This window comes from Neofelis nebulosa, chromosome 6 (assembly GCF_028018385.1).
Source record: "Neofelis nebulosa isolate mNeoNeb1 chromosome 6, mNeoNeb1.pri, whole genome shotgun sequence".
Taxonomy (NCBI): Eukaryota; Metazoa; Chordata; class Mammalia; order Carnivora; family Felidae; genus Neofelis; species Neofelis nebulosa.
Window position 1 is genome coordinate 12,785,152 of NC_080787.1, and position 15,540 is coordinate 12,800,691.

Sequence of the window (15,540 nt, forward strand, 5' to 3'; positions counted from 1 at the left end):
CATAGAACGGGCTGTGTTTCTTTAGAGTAACCCTTCAGAAGTCACTCTGGAGCTGGCCCTGAACTCCTATAGAAAAGAATGAGTAGAGCTACAAGAAAGATTTTTCTAAGATCTCCCCAGATCTTAAGACAGCGCTGTGATTTATTTTTTATTTTAACTTCAGTAAACATACAGCGTTGTATTTGGTGTCAGGTGTGTGATATAGTGATTCCACACTTCCATACATCAGCAAGTGCCCTCCTTAATCTCCAGACCCTTTTTCACCCATCCCCCTATGCACCTCCCTTCTGGTAACCATCAGTTTGTCCTCTAGAGTTAAGTAAGAGTACGTTTCTTGGTTTGTGTTTTTCCCCCCTTTGCTCCTTTGTTTTGTTTTTTAAACACATATGAGCGAAGTCGTATGGTACTTGTCTTTCTCTGACTTATTTCACTTAGCACGATACTCTCTAGTTCTATCCATATTGTTACAAATGGCAAGGTTTCATTTTTATGGATAAATCATATTCCATTGTGTGTATGTGTGTATACATATACACACACATATCACATCTTTATCCATTCATCAATGATGAATACTGGGACTGTGTCCATAGTTTGGCTATGGTAAATAATGCTGTATCTCTTTGAAGCAGTATTCTTGTATTTTTTGGGTAAATACTCAGTAGTGAAATTACTGGATCATAGGGTAGGCCTTTTTTAAAACTTTTTAAGGAACCTCCATACTGTTTTCCACAGTGGCTGCACCAGTTTGCATTCCCACCAGGAGTCTATGAGGATTCCTTTTTCTCCACATCCTTGCCAACTCTTGGTGTTTGTTGTATTTTTTAACCGCTCTGACAAGTAATAAGGTGATAGATATCTCATTATAGTGTTCATTTGCATTTCCCTGATGAGTGATGTTGAGCATCTTTCCGTGTGTCTGTTGGCCATCTAGATGTTGTCTTTGGAGAAATGTCTGTGTCTTCTGCCCATTTTTTATCTGGACTACTATTTTGGGGGGGCGGGGTGTTGAAGTTTCTTTTTTTTAAAGAAAATAGTCTGACAGAATTGAACGAAGTGAAAAGAGAAAATCAGCCTCTTGGTCGGCATCTACGTCGATTTCATCAGGTCTCCATCTGATTACAAAATCGCATAATTAAGGAGTCAGAAATGTTGCACTCACCGCAGGGGGACATCTTCTTACGGTTCAGTGAAGTGAAATAAAGATGGAAACGGGCGTTTTCTCAGACTGACTTTGTGGGTAGGATGCTTTGGTAATGGGGTCCACGTGTGGTCTCCGTGGCTGCTGGCCCCAGATTCATGTCTCTCTGTCTCAGCTCTTTGTCTTGTGTTCTGAGCTTTTCTAACTGTATCTCAGCAGCTCTGGCTGAAACCTACTGGCATGTCACCCTGAATGTGTCCAGAATGAGCTCCGGTTTCTCTTTCAGAACCAACACTGTCAGGTCACATTGTGCCATCTTGAATGACAACTCTCGGGCCTGAGTCCCCTGGGTCCTCAGTTTCTTCTGGCCTCTGCTTCTGAGCTTAGATGTGTGTTTACCTTCTTCCCTGTCTCCCCTTCTATCAAGTTGGTCACTAAATCCTTGCTGCTTTGTTCTGATTCATTTCTCTTTTACTTCCATCTTGTGTTCTGTGAGCGTCTAGTGCCTTCTTATCATTCACAGGTGCTCACTAAATGGCTAGCGAATGAATAAAAATGAGTCCGTGAACGTTAAGGCCACCAAAGAACCACTGATGTTTCTGTGATTTATGATGGTACCAGGTCCTTAAAATTGTGTTGGTTTCTTTCCCAAAGGAGAGACCACTGCCTCTCTCTCAATCTTAAAGTTAGACAGACATTTAATATCTTATAAAGCAGCAACGTGACTTTTGTTCCATATCCTAATGTGTTGTTTTAAAAACCATAGCTGATGCAGTGAATAATGCAGCGGGCTTTGGGTTCAGCGGACTGGATAAGAATGGAAATTTCTGTTGGGATCTGCTTTCTAACCTAAACATCTGGAAAATTGAGGTGAGTCTATTATGCTTTTGCGTCAAGCTTCCGTCGCAAATAGAGCAAATGATTTGCTTTGAGTGTGGTGTCCCTGGAAGTTCTTTCTCAGAGTGTCCGAGGGATCAGGGAGTTCCAAGTCGAGCAGCCCCTTGGACTTTTTTTTTTTTTTTTTTTTTTTAAGATAACCTACTTTCTTGACAGTTTGCATGGCTCAAGGAATGACGTGTAGAAATCTGAAAAGGAGCCAGGAAAATCGTTTTGTTGTTTACAGTCCTGTTCTTTCTACCAGAAAGTACAGATGTCATCTTCTCTCATTTCACATTCTGCTTTCTTCAGTCAAGAATACAGACTGGAAGTTCCTGCGTTTAGGCTGTTGTATGGCAGGCATTCTCTGTGGTTCCTTCTGAAACATTTCTAATCCATTTGCTTTTAAGAAGCTTTGTCATGGCACATGGCTTTTAGGCCACTCGAATCAGCGTGGGTTTTTGTTGTTGTTTGTTGGTTTGTTTTTGGTCTTTCCCTGGCTCTGTTCTTGGATCACGGTTCGGTTCTCGACATGTCCTTATCTTCAGAGGTGGTCTTGTTGGGGCCATGAGATTCCCGGTTTTCCTGGCACTGTGTGAGCGGTCAGAGCAGCCTTTCCTTCTGGCTGCTGAGTGGGAGTAAGGACTCGGTTCTCGACCTACAGAAGGGTTGGTCCTCTAGCCGGGTGACTCATACTTGCTGTCGGTTCTGGTTTCCCACCCACCACAGGGCAGGCAGGGCGCCACGGGAGAGTCTGAGCAGAAGAGGATGTGCGTGTAGAGCAAGAAACCAGGGATGTGGAGACTGACCGCCTGCTCCCTGTTAGGTGGACACCAGGCCAAAAGGGGACATGGCCGATGTTCTCCACCTTCTTAATGCCCGAGGCTTCTCTTCTTCTTAATGGACAAGCAGCAGCCTCCAGTACGACCTTTGTCATGCTTGGAAAAGCAGTGTAGATCACTTACAAGCTTCCCATTTCTATACAGATGACGTCCGAGAGAGTCGCATCGGGACTTCATTCGCTTTTCCCACTCAAGTTCTTGGCTTCCTCAAAAATCTCGGATCACTGCTGGTTGCCTTGGGGTGCTACGGGTACACGTCCTTTACAGCAGCTCACCAGTCTGCTCACCAGTCCCCTCAGCTGTGTGCCCAAAACACAGCCCCCCTGTTGTGGGTGTGTGGTCAGGGTGAAGCGCTAAGTTGTTAAGTCACATCTTTATTAGAAGAGAAAACCAGAAAGCAGAAGTCTGCATTCTCAGTAGAGTTGATCTAGAGCAAAGAGCTGAAGAAACCCAAGGAAGTCTGATTTAGTTAAGGTACTTCGAAGCTGTACATATAGCGTTGTGTTAGCCAAAGACAACATAAATAAAACCCCTTAGGGCTTTGAATTAAAAAGTTATAATATCTACTTATGTATTTAATTTTCTGTCTGATCTATCTACCTACCTACCATCTCTCACCTTCCCTCCAAACATACTACATTAGGCCAATGTATGGCCCAAGATGTCCTTAGGGCTGGCATAGAAAAAAGTGCCACTTATACTCTGCCTTTATTAGGAATTCTGGGTTTTTGTTTTGTTTTAAAGTAGGCATCATGATGTGGGGCTTGAACTCACAACTCTGAGATCAAGACCTAAACTGAGATCAAGAGACACTTACCCAATGAGCTACCCAGGCACCCCAAGAATTCTGGTTCTTGAAAGTTTGCTTCATGCTTTCTACTACCAGCCTTTGATACGACTTTTGTCTTTCTTTCTTTTTTTTTTAATGAGAAAACCCAATTGATGGATTATTTTGGAATCTCTCTCCTTGGCACCTGTGTCATTGCCAGTTGGGTGATGTTTGTTTTCTTTTTTTGTATGGAGACTCCTTCATGCGTGAAATCTCTCCCTATTCTAAATCCAACTGGAAGCCCTTGAACCTGTGCAGCTCTTGGCAGAATCACTTCACAAGACTGACCTAGTGTATAGATGGCCACATAGGGAAAGATGACAGTTAAATTTAGGTTGTCTCCAGAAAAGCCTAAATCGACGTGATGAAACCTTTCCTATGGCAAATCCCCCTTTAGAGTGTTTAGTTTTTAAACTCAGATGACTTAAAAAAATTTTTTTTTAACCAGAGTGGGAGAAAAACCTGTAAGACATTCCTTCAGTTTTCCTATAATTTGAAAATAAGTTTTGAGGGAAATGAAGACTTTGCAAGCCAAGTTTTAGTGCAAAGCGAACTGTCTAAACACCAGGAAATTGTACTGTGTAGGATGGAACCACTGATCTTCTCTGGATGGAGTCGTCTCTATGCACATCTAATCTGCCGCCAGGGAAATTCTGGGGAGGACTTTCCATTACTTGGGGAATTTTTGAAGCTAATGATAGGTGTTATTTTCTTCTTTCTAGACTGCCACAAGTTTCAAAATGTACTTAGAAAACTGGAATATTCAGACAGCTACTTGGCTAAAGCGGTAAGAAAAATAAAAAAAATGACCTCATTGCTCGTGGCACTGGGATATGTTTAGATGGGCGTCGCTAGATGAGCAGTAGTCTGCCAGGAGTAACGTGTCATCTGACACTTTTGTTTTGTATTAACATCTCTGCCCTGTAAATGGAAAAGTAGAAATAATGTGAGAGGGTCACAGCGTAGCATAGTTATTTTAGTGTATCAAACACCTAATAGTGCCCTTCTTGTCTAGCAGCCACTCGTGCAGTTCTCAGGTCAGTTCCATAGGAGATCGTGGCTATCCCCATTTTACAGATGTGGAAAGTGAGACAGAGAGGTTATGACACTTGCTTAAAGTCACACAGCTACTGAGTACTTGATAAGAGCCTAAAGAGAGACTCTCTCCAGAGCCAGGCTCTTAAACCTCTGTGTTTTGCTGCCTCTTACCTATAGGAGATTAGGTCAAGGAAGGTCAATGTCAGCATCAAATCACTGAAGATCTCCATTTATCCCTAGCACTAACAGCTTGATGGCACCTTGAAGATTTAGGTTTTTTTTAACCTCACATCTTTGTTCGTATTTCTCTGTCGTTTATTTCCCTACACGTTCCAAGACTGGAAACGTTACTTAATATGGGATTAATAATGTGCTATCCTTGAAGCAAAAAACTCTAGCTAGCGAATACTCCGATCATATGAGTGCAAGAAGAGTGTGAAACTATCAAGCTGTAGATTCTGTTTCCGATACGTAGCATTTTTCATAGGTCCCAACATCGGGGTAAGAGACAATATACGGTAACACTCCAAAGTAAACTCAAGCAGCGCCATCTGAGAATTGACCTGGACATGCAAATTTTGGGAATTTGTACTTACTGCTGCTATTAATCTTACCAGTAAATTTAGCATAAACCTCTATTTCTTTTTTTGTTTGTTTGTTTTAATGTTTATTTATTTTGAGAGAGAGACAGAGTACGAGTTGGGGAGGGACAGAGAGAGAGGGAAAGAGAGTCCCAAGCAGGCTCCGCACTGTCAGCACAGAACGTGACACAGGACTTGATCCCATGAACCGTGAGATCATGACCTGAGCCGAAATCAAGAGTTGGATGCTCAACCAACTGAGCCACCCAGGTGCCCCTAAACCTCTATTTCTGTATGTCAGGTAATCCCAATATCTCCATTGGGAATTTATGTTCTAAGATGACTGAACATAAAAAATGTAACAAATGTTAAAAAATCATTTTGGAAAACAAAGCATCTTATTCATACAAAAAGATACAGAGGGTAAGAAACAAATACCTGTGAAGACTAGCCCATTTCAAAGAAACATTCCAAGTGGCATCCAGGTTCTGTGTCTCTTTCCCCAAATGCATTCTCTTTCTTTGTGTGACAAGGAAGCCGTAGTCCTTAGTTTGGGTTCACTTCCATTGCGTTTGACAATCCATACAGAGCTGGATTGGTGTTAACTATTTGAATTTCTATTTTATTTTATTTTGGGGGGTTCGATTGTTTAGTAAAGCACGTAGTGGTTTCCTTATGCTGCCACTGGCGATTTATAGATCGGATTTGGGAGAAAGTCCCCATCACTTCGTTTTAATCAACGAAGAAGTCAGAGATCTCCAGGGTATTTGCTGACAGTTTCTAGGTCCTCACAGTGTCACTCTTTAAAGCGAATTCGTGGATTGAAATCCAAAGGGACACCGGAAGTGCTGAAAAGTCGTGTAACCGACACCTTGATTTTGTGCTGGAGTCCTTGCCAAGAGAGATGAAAAGGTTTGCAGCGTTTGCTGGGTAGATGGCACGGAGGCCAGGTTGGGATTCATTTTGACCGAAGGAAGATACCCACTTCGAAAGACGCTATCCTGATCTGAAAAGTTCTAGTGCGAGTGGCACTGATCCATAAGTGTTCCCGGTAGATCAGGGCACTGGAGGAGTGCGCTTCTATGAGGCAGGAGCTCTTGCTGGGTGGAGTGACCGCTTGGACTTTTATTAGATCTCGTATGACGAGGCCCAGATCATTTAGTTCCATGCAGTTTAAAACTTCCTATTCTACTCCCCAGACGATTGGACTACGAATTCCCTGTCTGGTAGCATTCAGGAAACGGAGCTCAGGCAGCTGGCATTGCATTGAAAAGCCCTGGTAGGGGTAGGCTTGTTCGCCATCCGTAATGGGTCAGATGATTTCTGTGTGGTCTAAGGCACAAGTGTAGTTAAGACGTTTCTGCTCCTCTGACTGATGGCTTGTTGTACCTTCCTCTCTTCATAGAGTGTGCTATGAGCGGGTTCCCTGGTACCCCACGGTGCTAACCTTTGTCCTGTCTGCCTTGTGGCATGGTGTCTACCCTGGATACTATTTTACCTTCTTAACTGGAACCCTTGTCACAGTAGCAGCCAGAACGGTAAGCTTCCTTTGGTTGTAGGATCTTTTCCCTAATAATCTGATGCCTGTATGTGTTACCTTCTGGTCTCAGAAGTAGGTGGGGGAGATGGGAGTGATACTTGGAAAAATCACCACACGACAGAAGTCTTCCTCTTAGAGAAATACTTCAATATGTAGGAATTTTTGGCCACCAAGTGATTAACTGCTTTTCTGTTATTTACAGATGGTATTTGCAAAACAAGGAATTTTAGGAGTAATGAATGTTTCATACCTTCAGAGATGAAAACATTTTTAATCATTAAGCGGTCTACCAATTACGATGCCTTCGTAATTGAGGCTCCACAGGCTTCATTCTGCTTGTACCCAACTCATTTTCTCATTTCATTATCGTAAGCTGAGAAACAATCCACCAAGTCTGTGCAGCCAGTAAAATTGTGTTGTTAGAGATCACTCTAACTTTTCACATGCTCATGCCTGATCCGATTAAGTTAGTTTGTGTGAAATTCTTTGTGAATTTGTTTGGGTAGCCTCTGGTTCGTCCTGGACTGTTCCTACTCTGTGCTGGTTGTAGAGTAGGATGCTAAAGAAACACAAACCCTGCCTGCCCTTAAAGAACGAAATGAACACGTATGTGAGTAATTGTAAATCAGGGTGTGCTGATTGTGCAGTAGAGTTTTGTATTTGATTTAATCGCAACCTTTGATAATGATTGTGGCCTTCCATATTTAGGTGCTAAATTTTCTTTTCTAAAAAGAAAATTTTTTTTAATGTTTATTTATTCTTGAGACAGAGACAGAGCATGAACAGGGGAGGGGCAGAGAGAGAGGGAGACACAGAATCCGAAGCAGGCTCCAGGCACCGAGCTGTCGGCACAGAGCCTGACGCGGGGCTCGAACCCATGAACCGTGAGATTGTGACCTGAGCTGAAGTCGGATGCTCAACTGACTGAGCCACCCAAGTGCCCCTGGTGCCACGGATTTTTAATGACATTTGTTAAACTGTATTTTGGATGTGAATTCAGGAGCCCCAGTGTAGCTATTCACGCTTTCTTTAATTCATGTATCCTGTGAGTGTTTCAGGTACTGGAATCCCGCAGCGAGCAAGAGTCCCTTCCCTGCAGAATACCTGTTTTAGTTCGATGAATGTGGGTTGGAATATACGTGTGAACAAGAATAATTGATTATTTTAAAAGTGCACTAATCAGCATGAGTAGTAACGTCTATATTCCACATATCTGTAAGTGGAAAACAAGGAATGCAGTGTCTTTTCTCCCATTCACATACCCCTTACATTATACAAGCACAGAACAGATGGCCAGGACAAGCTAAAACAAAGACCGGAATTGTGCTCGTTTATATATCCAAAGTATTATTCCCGAAAATGCCTTTAGCTCTGTGATTTCAACTGGTATCAAAGCATTGATTTATGGAAAGCCTTTCTTTTGGGTGGCCCGGACATATTTTTCACAAATGAGTTAGGTAGGGGGTAGAGAGGGTTGGTAGAACAGTATTCCCAGGAGAATGAACCCAGGAGTTTGCTGATACTGCTTACGCTCCCCAGGGGGTGGAGCTCTGACTGTCTTGAACTCACCAAGAAGGAGCCTTTAGCTTACCCAGAGGCCCCCAGGAAGCCTCTCCTGCTTTGGGGCTAAGCTACCTGTAAGCCAGTCACTGTCCCAGCTGTGCCTTTGGTTCTTGGATCGGGGAATTAAATGTCTTTCTGGAGGCAAATCTAGTCCCATTTATTAAAAGACCTACAAATTAATTATGGAAAAGTTAGCTTTTCCATATTATATCACAGATTAATATTTTCGGCATGAAATATGGTTTCCGATAGAATACTAAAAAAAAAAAAAAAAACCTAGAAAATAAATCTGTGCCATCAGTGAAAATATAAATGTGGATGTGTATGCATAGCGAGAGGCTTGGGAGGATATGTGCCAAGGTTATAAACAGTGCTTTTCGCTGGCAGATATCAAAAGATAAAATTGTTTTTTGCTTAGTTCTTTGAACACTTGTCAATAGTGGACATAAATATATGTTTTTACAATAATAAAAATCATAATGGCATTTTTGATCACCTGTGTTCCCAAGGTGTACTGCCCCCATGCATGGAATAAAAACTGTTTTTATTTTTTTATCCCTGGCTCTGCCTTCCTTGGCTTGCAGATGAGGAACAACTACAGACATTACTTCCTTTCCTCAAAAGCCCTCAAGGTTGCATATGATGTGGTCACCTGGGCGGTCACTCAGCTGGCCGTGTCCTACACCGTTGCTCCCTTCGTTATGTTAGCAGTTGAACCAACCATCAGCTTATACAAGTAAGTTTCCGTCGTTCTCCATTGCCGTTTCATAAACTTGTCTTCTCTGCGTTTGGCTTGGAAGTTGGCAAATTGAATCCATCAGTATTAAGAATTTCTAAATATGGCTTCCACGTATCTTAAGTGGAGGAAACTGCCAAAATGTGAAATATGTGTCAACTTACAGCAGGAATGTTTGCGTTCAGCTCAAAACCATTTAATACCTTCTGGTTGCTGGGCACTGTCCTAGAAGTTAGGGATAAAATGGTGAGAAAAATAAAAGAAATCCTTCCTGGTCCCATGGAGGGGATAGCTTGATAGAGGCATTAAGTACATTAAGAGTACATTAAGATTGTACTCAGAGTGAATGATACTGATGAGGTTTTGGAGTGGTGGGGGTTGGCAGCTGATGGCCAAGAAAGAATTGTTGAAGATGTCTTTGCTGCAAGATGTGATTTTATCAAAGCACATGGACAGGACCGGTGGGCAGGAACAGCTCTACTGGGGTTGTGAAGAGTGACTAGTTATATACCCCGGAGTTGGGGGAGGTAGAGTCAAAAGGAGGCCTCCAGAAGGCCTTTGGTCTGCTAAAGAGGACTCCTAGGATACCTGAGGCCTTGCTATTGTGAAGCTAAGGTCGTTTTTCCTCTAGTAAGGCATTTACTCTAGGATGGTGGGGGGTTCCTGGAGGAAATGTTCTACTCCGAATTTGCCTGAAGTATTTATCAATGGGCTGCAGGTTGTAAAGAAATTTAATTTTACCTGCTGTTTCTTTCTTGCCTTTGTTCCCCATATCCCTATGGAGAGGAAGGTGATACCAGGGGCTCTAGGAAACGGAGTCTAGAGATAACTGGAGAGGAGTCTGTTGATAATAAATTACAAAAAAAAGGCCATCTTAAGATATTTGTGAACTGAGGGGGACTCCCGTCCCGCATGACTGTGATCTCTATTAACTGCTTGTTTCCTTTCCTTGGTCCTTGGGCGGCCAGGAGTGTCTGAGGAATATGGCACATATCCCACCTGGGGGCGGGGCAGGGGCGCTGGCTTGCACTTTGCCCTCAGCTTGCCTTAATGCTCCCTCATCGGTATCGAGACTTAGGAGGGCACGTAACAGGAATCGGACTCAGACCGGACATCAAGGGTAGCTTTTGGGTGACAACGGCATTCGAGCTAAGACCTGGAGGCTGCGTGGGGGGGGAGCGAAACATAGTGTGTGTGGGGATGTGAGGGTGATGGTCCAGGTGGAGCACCCTAGGGACTGTGCTCCAGACACAGGGAACAGCACTGAAAAGGCCCCCTGTGCTAGGAGGAGGTTCTGGGCACTGAAGCCCAAGTGACCTGAGTGTTGGCAGAACCGAGAATCCATGGTAGATAGTGGTGAACTGAGGGGAGAGAGTAGCTCTCAGTATCCCTGTTTGTCGTAAGAGGAAGTGGAAGCTCAGAGAGGGTGATTGAACAAAACTCACACACCTCGACCTGAGTTTCAGACCTGGAGTTCCTTTATAGCAAGAACAGTAATGCAGTCACGAAAAATGTCTTTACAAGCTATTTGGGCAGAATGTTACTGGTTGGAGATCATGCTAAATAGCGATTTGTTGGAGATAACGTGCATTTAACCGACTGAAGTATGCTGATTCCTACACTCAGGGGCTCTAGAGGAAGAGAAGCAAATAGCTACCAAGCCAGATCACCCAAGTAGATTTCCATGTATTTACAAAAACAATTCCCTGCCCAGATCAGCTCTGTCCAGAAGTTTCTACAGTCTAGAAATGCTATCCGGTGTGTTAGTCATCGGCACGTGTGGCCGTTGAGCGTTTGCAATGTGGCTGCGGTGACTGAGGAACTGAATGGTCAATTTTATCTAATTTTAATTAATTTGAATTGTAACAGCCACGTGTTGCCAACGGCTATCATAGATTGCATCTCACAAAGTGTTTTCAGCATCTCTTAAGAGAATCACTGAATCTGATGAAAGAAATGAAAATTGAATGTGTTTTTTTTTTTTTTTTTTTTTTTTTTTTTTAGCGGAGGTGGGTCTGGTTGCATTCCAGATCTGTTCCTCACTTGGGGCTAATTTTGGTGACTGGCAATGAATGGCAGTTGTATGCAAATCACTTCTCCGCACATCCATCACTGCTTAACATTTAAATTTCAGATGTGCTTTATTTTTAGGTCTAGTCGGTTTTCAATCTATGGTGACTTCCCATCTCAGCTTTAAATTCCTGTCTCATCTTTAAGTTGTGAATCCCAAGTAAACACTTAAATGTATTATGAAAGAACCTGTCTGAGCTCAGGATACTATGACTAAATATAGCCCGAGTGAGTTCTGCCACAAACATTTCCCTCGTTGCGGAGGCCGGGAAGTCCCAAGATCAAGGTGCTGGCAGATTGGGTTTCTGGTGAGTGCTATCTTCCTAGTTTACGGAAGCTGCCTTCTCTCCGTGTCCTCACAGGGTGGCACAGCCACACAGGGAGAGGCAGCTCACACTCTGGTTATCCCATCACGGGGCCCACCCCCAACCAGATTACCTCCCAGAGCTCCACTTCTCCAAATGCCATCCCTTGGGAAGTTGGGGCTTCAATACGTGAATTGGAAGGTTGGGGCACCTTTGGGGTCCATGGCTGGACCTTTTTGGGAACTCATTTTGAAAGGCAAATCCTTATCCACGAACTTGTCTTTTTTTTTTTTTAAAATTTTTTTTTTTCAACATTTTTTATTTATTTTGGGACAGAGAGAGACAGAGCATGAACGGGGGAGGGGCAGAGAGAGAGGGAGACACAGAATCGGAAACAGGCTCCAGGCTCCGAGCCATCAGCCCAGAGCCTGACGCGGGGCTCGAACTCACGGACCGCGAGATCGTGACCTGGCTGAAGTCGGACGCTTAACCGACTGCGCCACCCAGGCGCCCCTCCACGAACTTGTCTTTAAGTAGAAGACCCTTAAAAAATATTTTTTAACATTTACTTATTGAGAGAGAGACACAGAGCAAGCAGTGGAGGGGCAGACAGAGAAGGAGACACAGAATCTGAGGCAGGCTCCAAGCTGTCAGCACAGGGGCTCGAACCCATGAACTGCAAGATCATGACCTGAGCCGAAGTCCGACGCTTGACTGACTGAGCCACCCAGGTGCCCTAGTAGTGACACTTTCTTAAATTCAGTGTGTAAGGATGCCAGGTAGAGACATCTTTTGCAGATAGCATCTCCTTGAGAGTGAGGACTATGCCTCATTCATCGGTGTATCTGGGGTACCTGGTTCGGAACTAGGGTGCTCAACAAATGTTGAGTTTTTCCATAATAAAGAGATGAAGTGTTTCTTAAAATTTTAGAAAAATATGGAATGGCAGAATAGGTTACTAAACTTTGGGAGGGGATTGAAATATTTTCCTTCTGACTTCCAAAATAATTGGCTTTAATCTAACATAACTGTTCCAGTGTAGATACGGCCACATATGAAAGATTAAGGAGAATGCAAGAACAAAGCGTGGCTGGAGTGCCTGTTGAGCCAGTGTGTCTGTCTATAGAACTCTTTTTCACTCTCGGTGTCCTGGTTTAGACAATAAATTAATTGTTTACTTGCCTGGGGCTGGTTAAGTTATAGGAGCCTCCTTATCCCCGGTTTTGCTTTACATGGTTTCAGTTACCCGCAATTACTCTCTGGGAGCAAATGATCCGCCTCCTGATGTGTGATCAAAAGGTCAGTAGTAGTCTAATGTTACTAATTTTATCACCTCCCATCATCACAAGGGTGAGTACAGTACTATTGTACTGTATTTTGAGAGAGGAGAGACCATATTCTTATAACTTTTATTAAAGTACATGGTTGTAGTTCTATTAATTTCTTACTTTGCCTAATTTATGAATTAAACTGTATCATAGGTCTGTAGAGGGAGAAACAGTATATATAGGTTTCAGTACTGTCCACAGTTTCAGACCTCTACTTGGGGCTCTTGGACCGTGTCCTCCAGCTAAGGTGGGAGGGAGATATCTGTGGTACCCTCACTCCTATATTCCTGTTGTTCCCCATTCCCCTGAAGGAAGGAAGGGCTTTGCCTTTTTTTTTGGTCCTGGTTTAATGCTTTGTACATCCTAAGCAGTAAATGCTTATTGAATAATAAAGATAATAAATAATAATAATAAGATAATAATAAAGAATAAGTGAAGATGTATTTGCTTCTGTTAGAACTTTTGACTATTCTGTAGATGCTTTCAGGGAAATTTATTTAGGGGATATGTGAATTAACCTGATTCCAATGTGTCTGAGAAGGACACATGAATCCGTTCTGGGTTTCTTGACATTATTTTCCTTTGATCTTCCAGAAGCATTGGAGAACGTTTAAGTTCAGCCTTTCCAAAAGGCTATAGAACAGTTGTACAAATGTGAGCTGTTTCTAATTACTTGCATTTACAGATATTTATTGTCTACATTGTGCTCAGTGTGCTGAATGCCACGTTTACACAATAGAAATGCACAGACTGAAAAAGCAGCACTTGTTTCTTATTAGTTTGGGTGAAAGCGATTTTCAGAGTCATAGAGCAGGTTTTGAAAATCTGGATTCTTCTGGCTCCTAACGCACACAAGAACAACTCTTTACACTTGAGCATATCAGTTAAAGTGTAAGGTGCGTTTGTGTCTAGGGAACAGAGTATAGGGTTTGAATTGGGTCCTGTGTGTTCTTAGATTTCAAATCATTAGGGGTTTCTGGCTGTTATGGGATTCATGCTCTTAGTCTGATCAGGGCAGGGGGACAGTACTGTGTATCTATCTGTAGATGGGCTGATGGGTTTGCTGTGTTCAGTTCTATGCTTTTGGTCCATCCCTGGCCTGTTCACCTACTGAAGGAGCCCCCCCCCCCCCCGCCCGCCTTGGGGTGGATCAAGGCAAACTGGAATACAGACGGGTTGGCTACTGCCCAAAATTGTGCCTTCACTTGCTGGCCTGCAGATGATGTAATCACACCCATGTGACTTTTCCCATTTGCATCCTTGTGCGAAATATAATTTTTGCGTTTTATTTTAGGTCCATGTACTTTTATTTACACATCATAAGTCTTCTGATAATACTATTTCTGCCGGTCAAACCCCATGCTCATATTCAGAGGCAGCCTCAGACTCTGAACTCCGTTAATAAGAAGAAAAAAGATTGATACCTCCAAGAAAAAGCTGAGCGTGTAAAACTGCAAAACATCGGAAAGTTGAGACCAAAAGGCTCAAGGGTTCTCCAGTGACTTAGAAGCAATGTTTACATGCATTTTTTTTTTTAAGTGCAGGGAGAATTTTTATCAAGCCTTTTTAAGTCAGCCATGTCCAGTTGACTTAATATTTCCTAGGACACTTGAGTGGTGTGGAGGTATGTGCAGAATGTGCCAGAGACCGTGCAGTCTGGGCTGCTGGGTCTTTGCTTCTCTGGCACCATTTCCAGCCACGGGAGCCCATACATCTGCTCCGGAAGGCAGAAGGTGGTTGCTGACAGAGCTGATCTTCCAGAATATACCCAGATATGGTTGTTCCTTGGGAAGCCCCAGACCCTTTGACCACAGTGACGACACTCAGAAGACCACGGAGGAGAAGGAGCCAGCACGAAAGAACCAGGAGGACTTGCCGTGAACACTTGAGTGGATGGAAAATCAGGCATGCCCAAAAGTAGGCTGCATTTTTTCCCCCAAGAGATAGAACTCTTCCCTTTTTTCCTTCTGAACTGAGCCAAGATTGGAAATCAGTCTCCTGTACTCCAGGAGTCTAGGAAGGGCTACTGTTTTCCATTTCACACACGCCATCTCTTTGCCCAGGGATGGCCCTGAGAAAACACCCAAATGTTTGTCCCATCAAAGGCAGAATAAATAAGCCTTCTAAATAAGTAATTTGTTTTAAAAAAGTAAAGTTCCATAGAAGCTTGTTAAGAAGCAGCATTTTTCTCTTTGCTCACCTCATTTCGTGGAGGTGTTCATGATCTTGGTTATGATACACACACCAGCTGATTTTCACTTTTCTGGTTTTGCAGTTGATTAAATTTGACTATTTTAGTTGAATCATTGTATTGGAGAGCAGAAATGGACCGTTTTCTATCCTTGTTATGAATGTGCTGTGGTTCCTTTCGGGGACTTCTATTGGATAATATTCTATGTGGGAGAAAGAAACATGGTATTAAATGTGCAAAATGATGAAACTGATAATAATAAATTATATGTTACAACAGCACACCCTAAAGTAATGGTGAGAGAATTTGTTCCAATCAGATGGCTCCCAGTTGGTTTTTTACCAAATGAATGCTGTGTTTCTATATAAAGGAAGCATTCCTGAATGGAATGATTGCTTTTTGTTTCTGTGAGGGGTGACTCAGCATTCTGAAGCACGTGCCTTATATTTGTGTGTTTCTCTAAGTTTTAACAAATGCACATAGTTCAGGTTTTTCTCTTA

General features: G+C 42.9%; 1 protein-coding gene across 7 annotated transcripts in view; it reads left to right on the plus strand.

Moving 5' to 3' along the window:
• Positions 1-15,330, plus strand: part of MBOAT1 (membrane bound O-acyltransferase domain containing 1) — a 107,398-nt gene extending 92,068 nt beyond the window's left edge. For 5 of the 7 annotated variants that reach the window (XM_058732871.1, XM_058732870.1, XM_058732872.1 and 2 more), the window contains 5 exons: positions 1,908-2,011; positions 4,411-4,475; positions 6,713-6,845; positions 8,995-9,146; positions 14,144-15,330. In XM_058732871.1, coding sequence (XP_058588854.1) covers positions 1,908-2,011; positions 4,411-4,475; positions 6,713-6,845; positions 8,995-9,146; positions 14,144-14,270 — 581 coding nt within the window. In that variant the 3' untranslated portion in view covers positions 14,271-15,330. Of the gene's footprint in view, positions 1-1,907; positions 2,012-4,410; positions 4,476-6,712; positions 6,846-8,994; positions 9,147-14,143 lie in introns of those variants that run through there. The other 2 variants (XM_058732878.1, XM_058732875.1) reach the window with 2 other exon arrangements.
• The last annotated feature ends 210 nt before the right edge of the window (positions 15,331-15,540 follow it).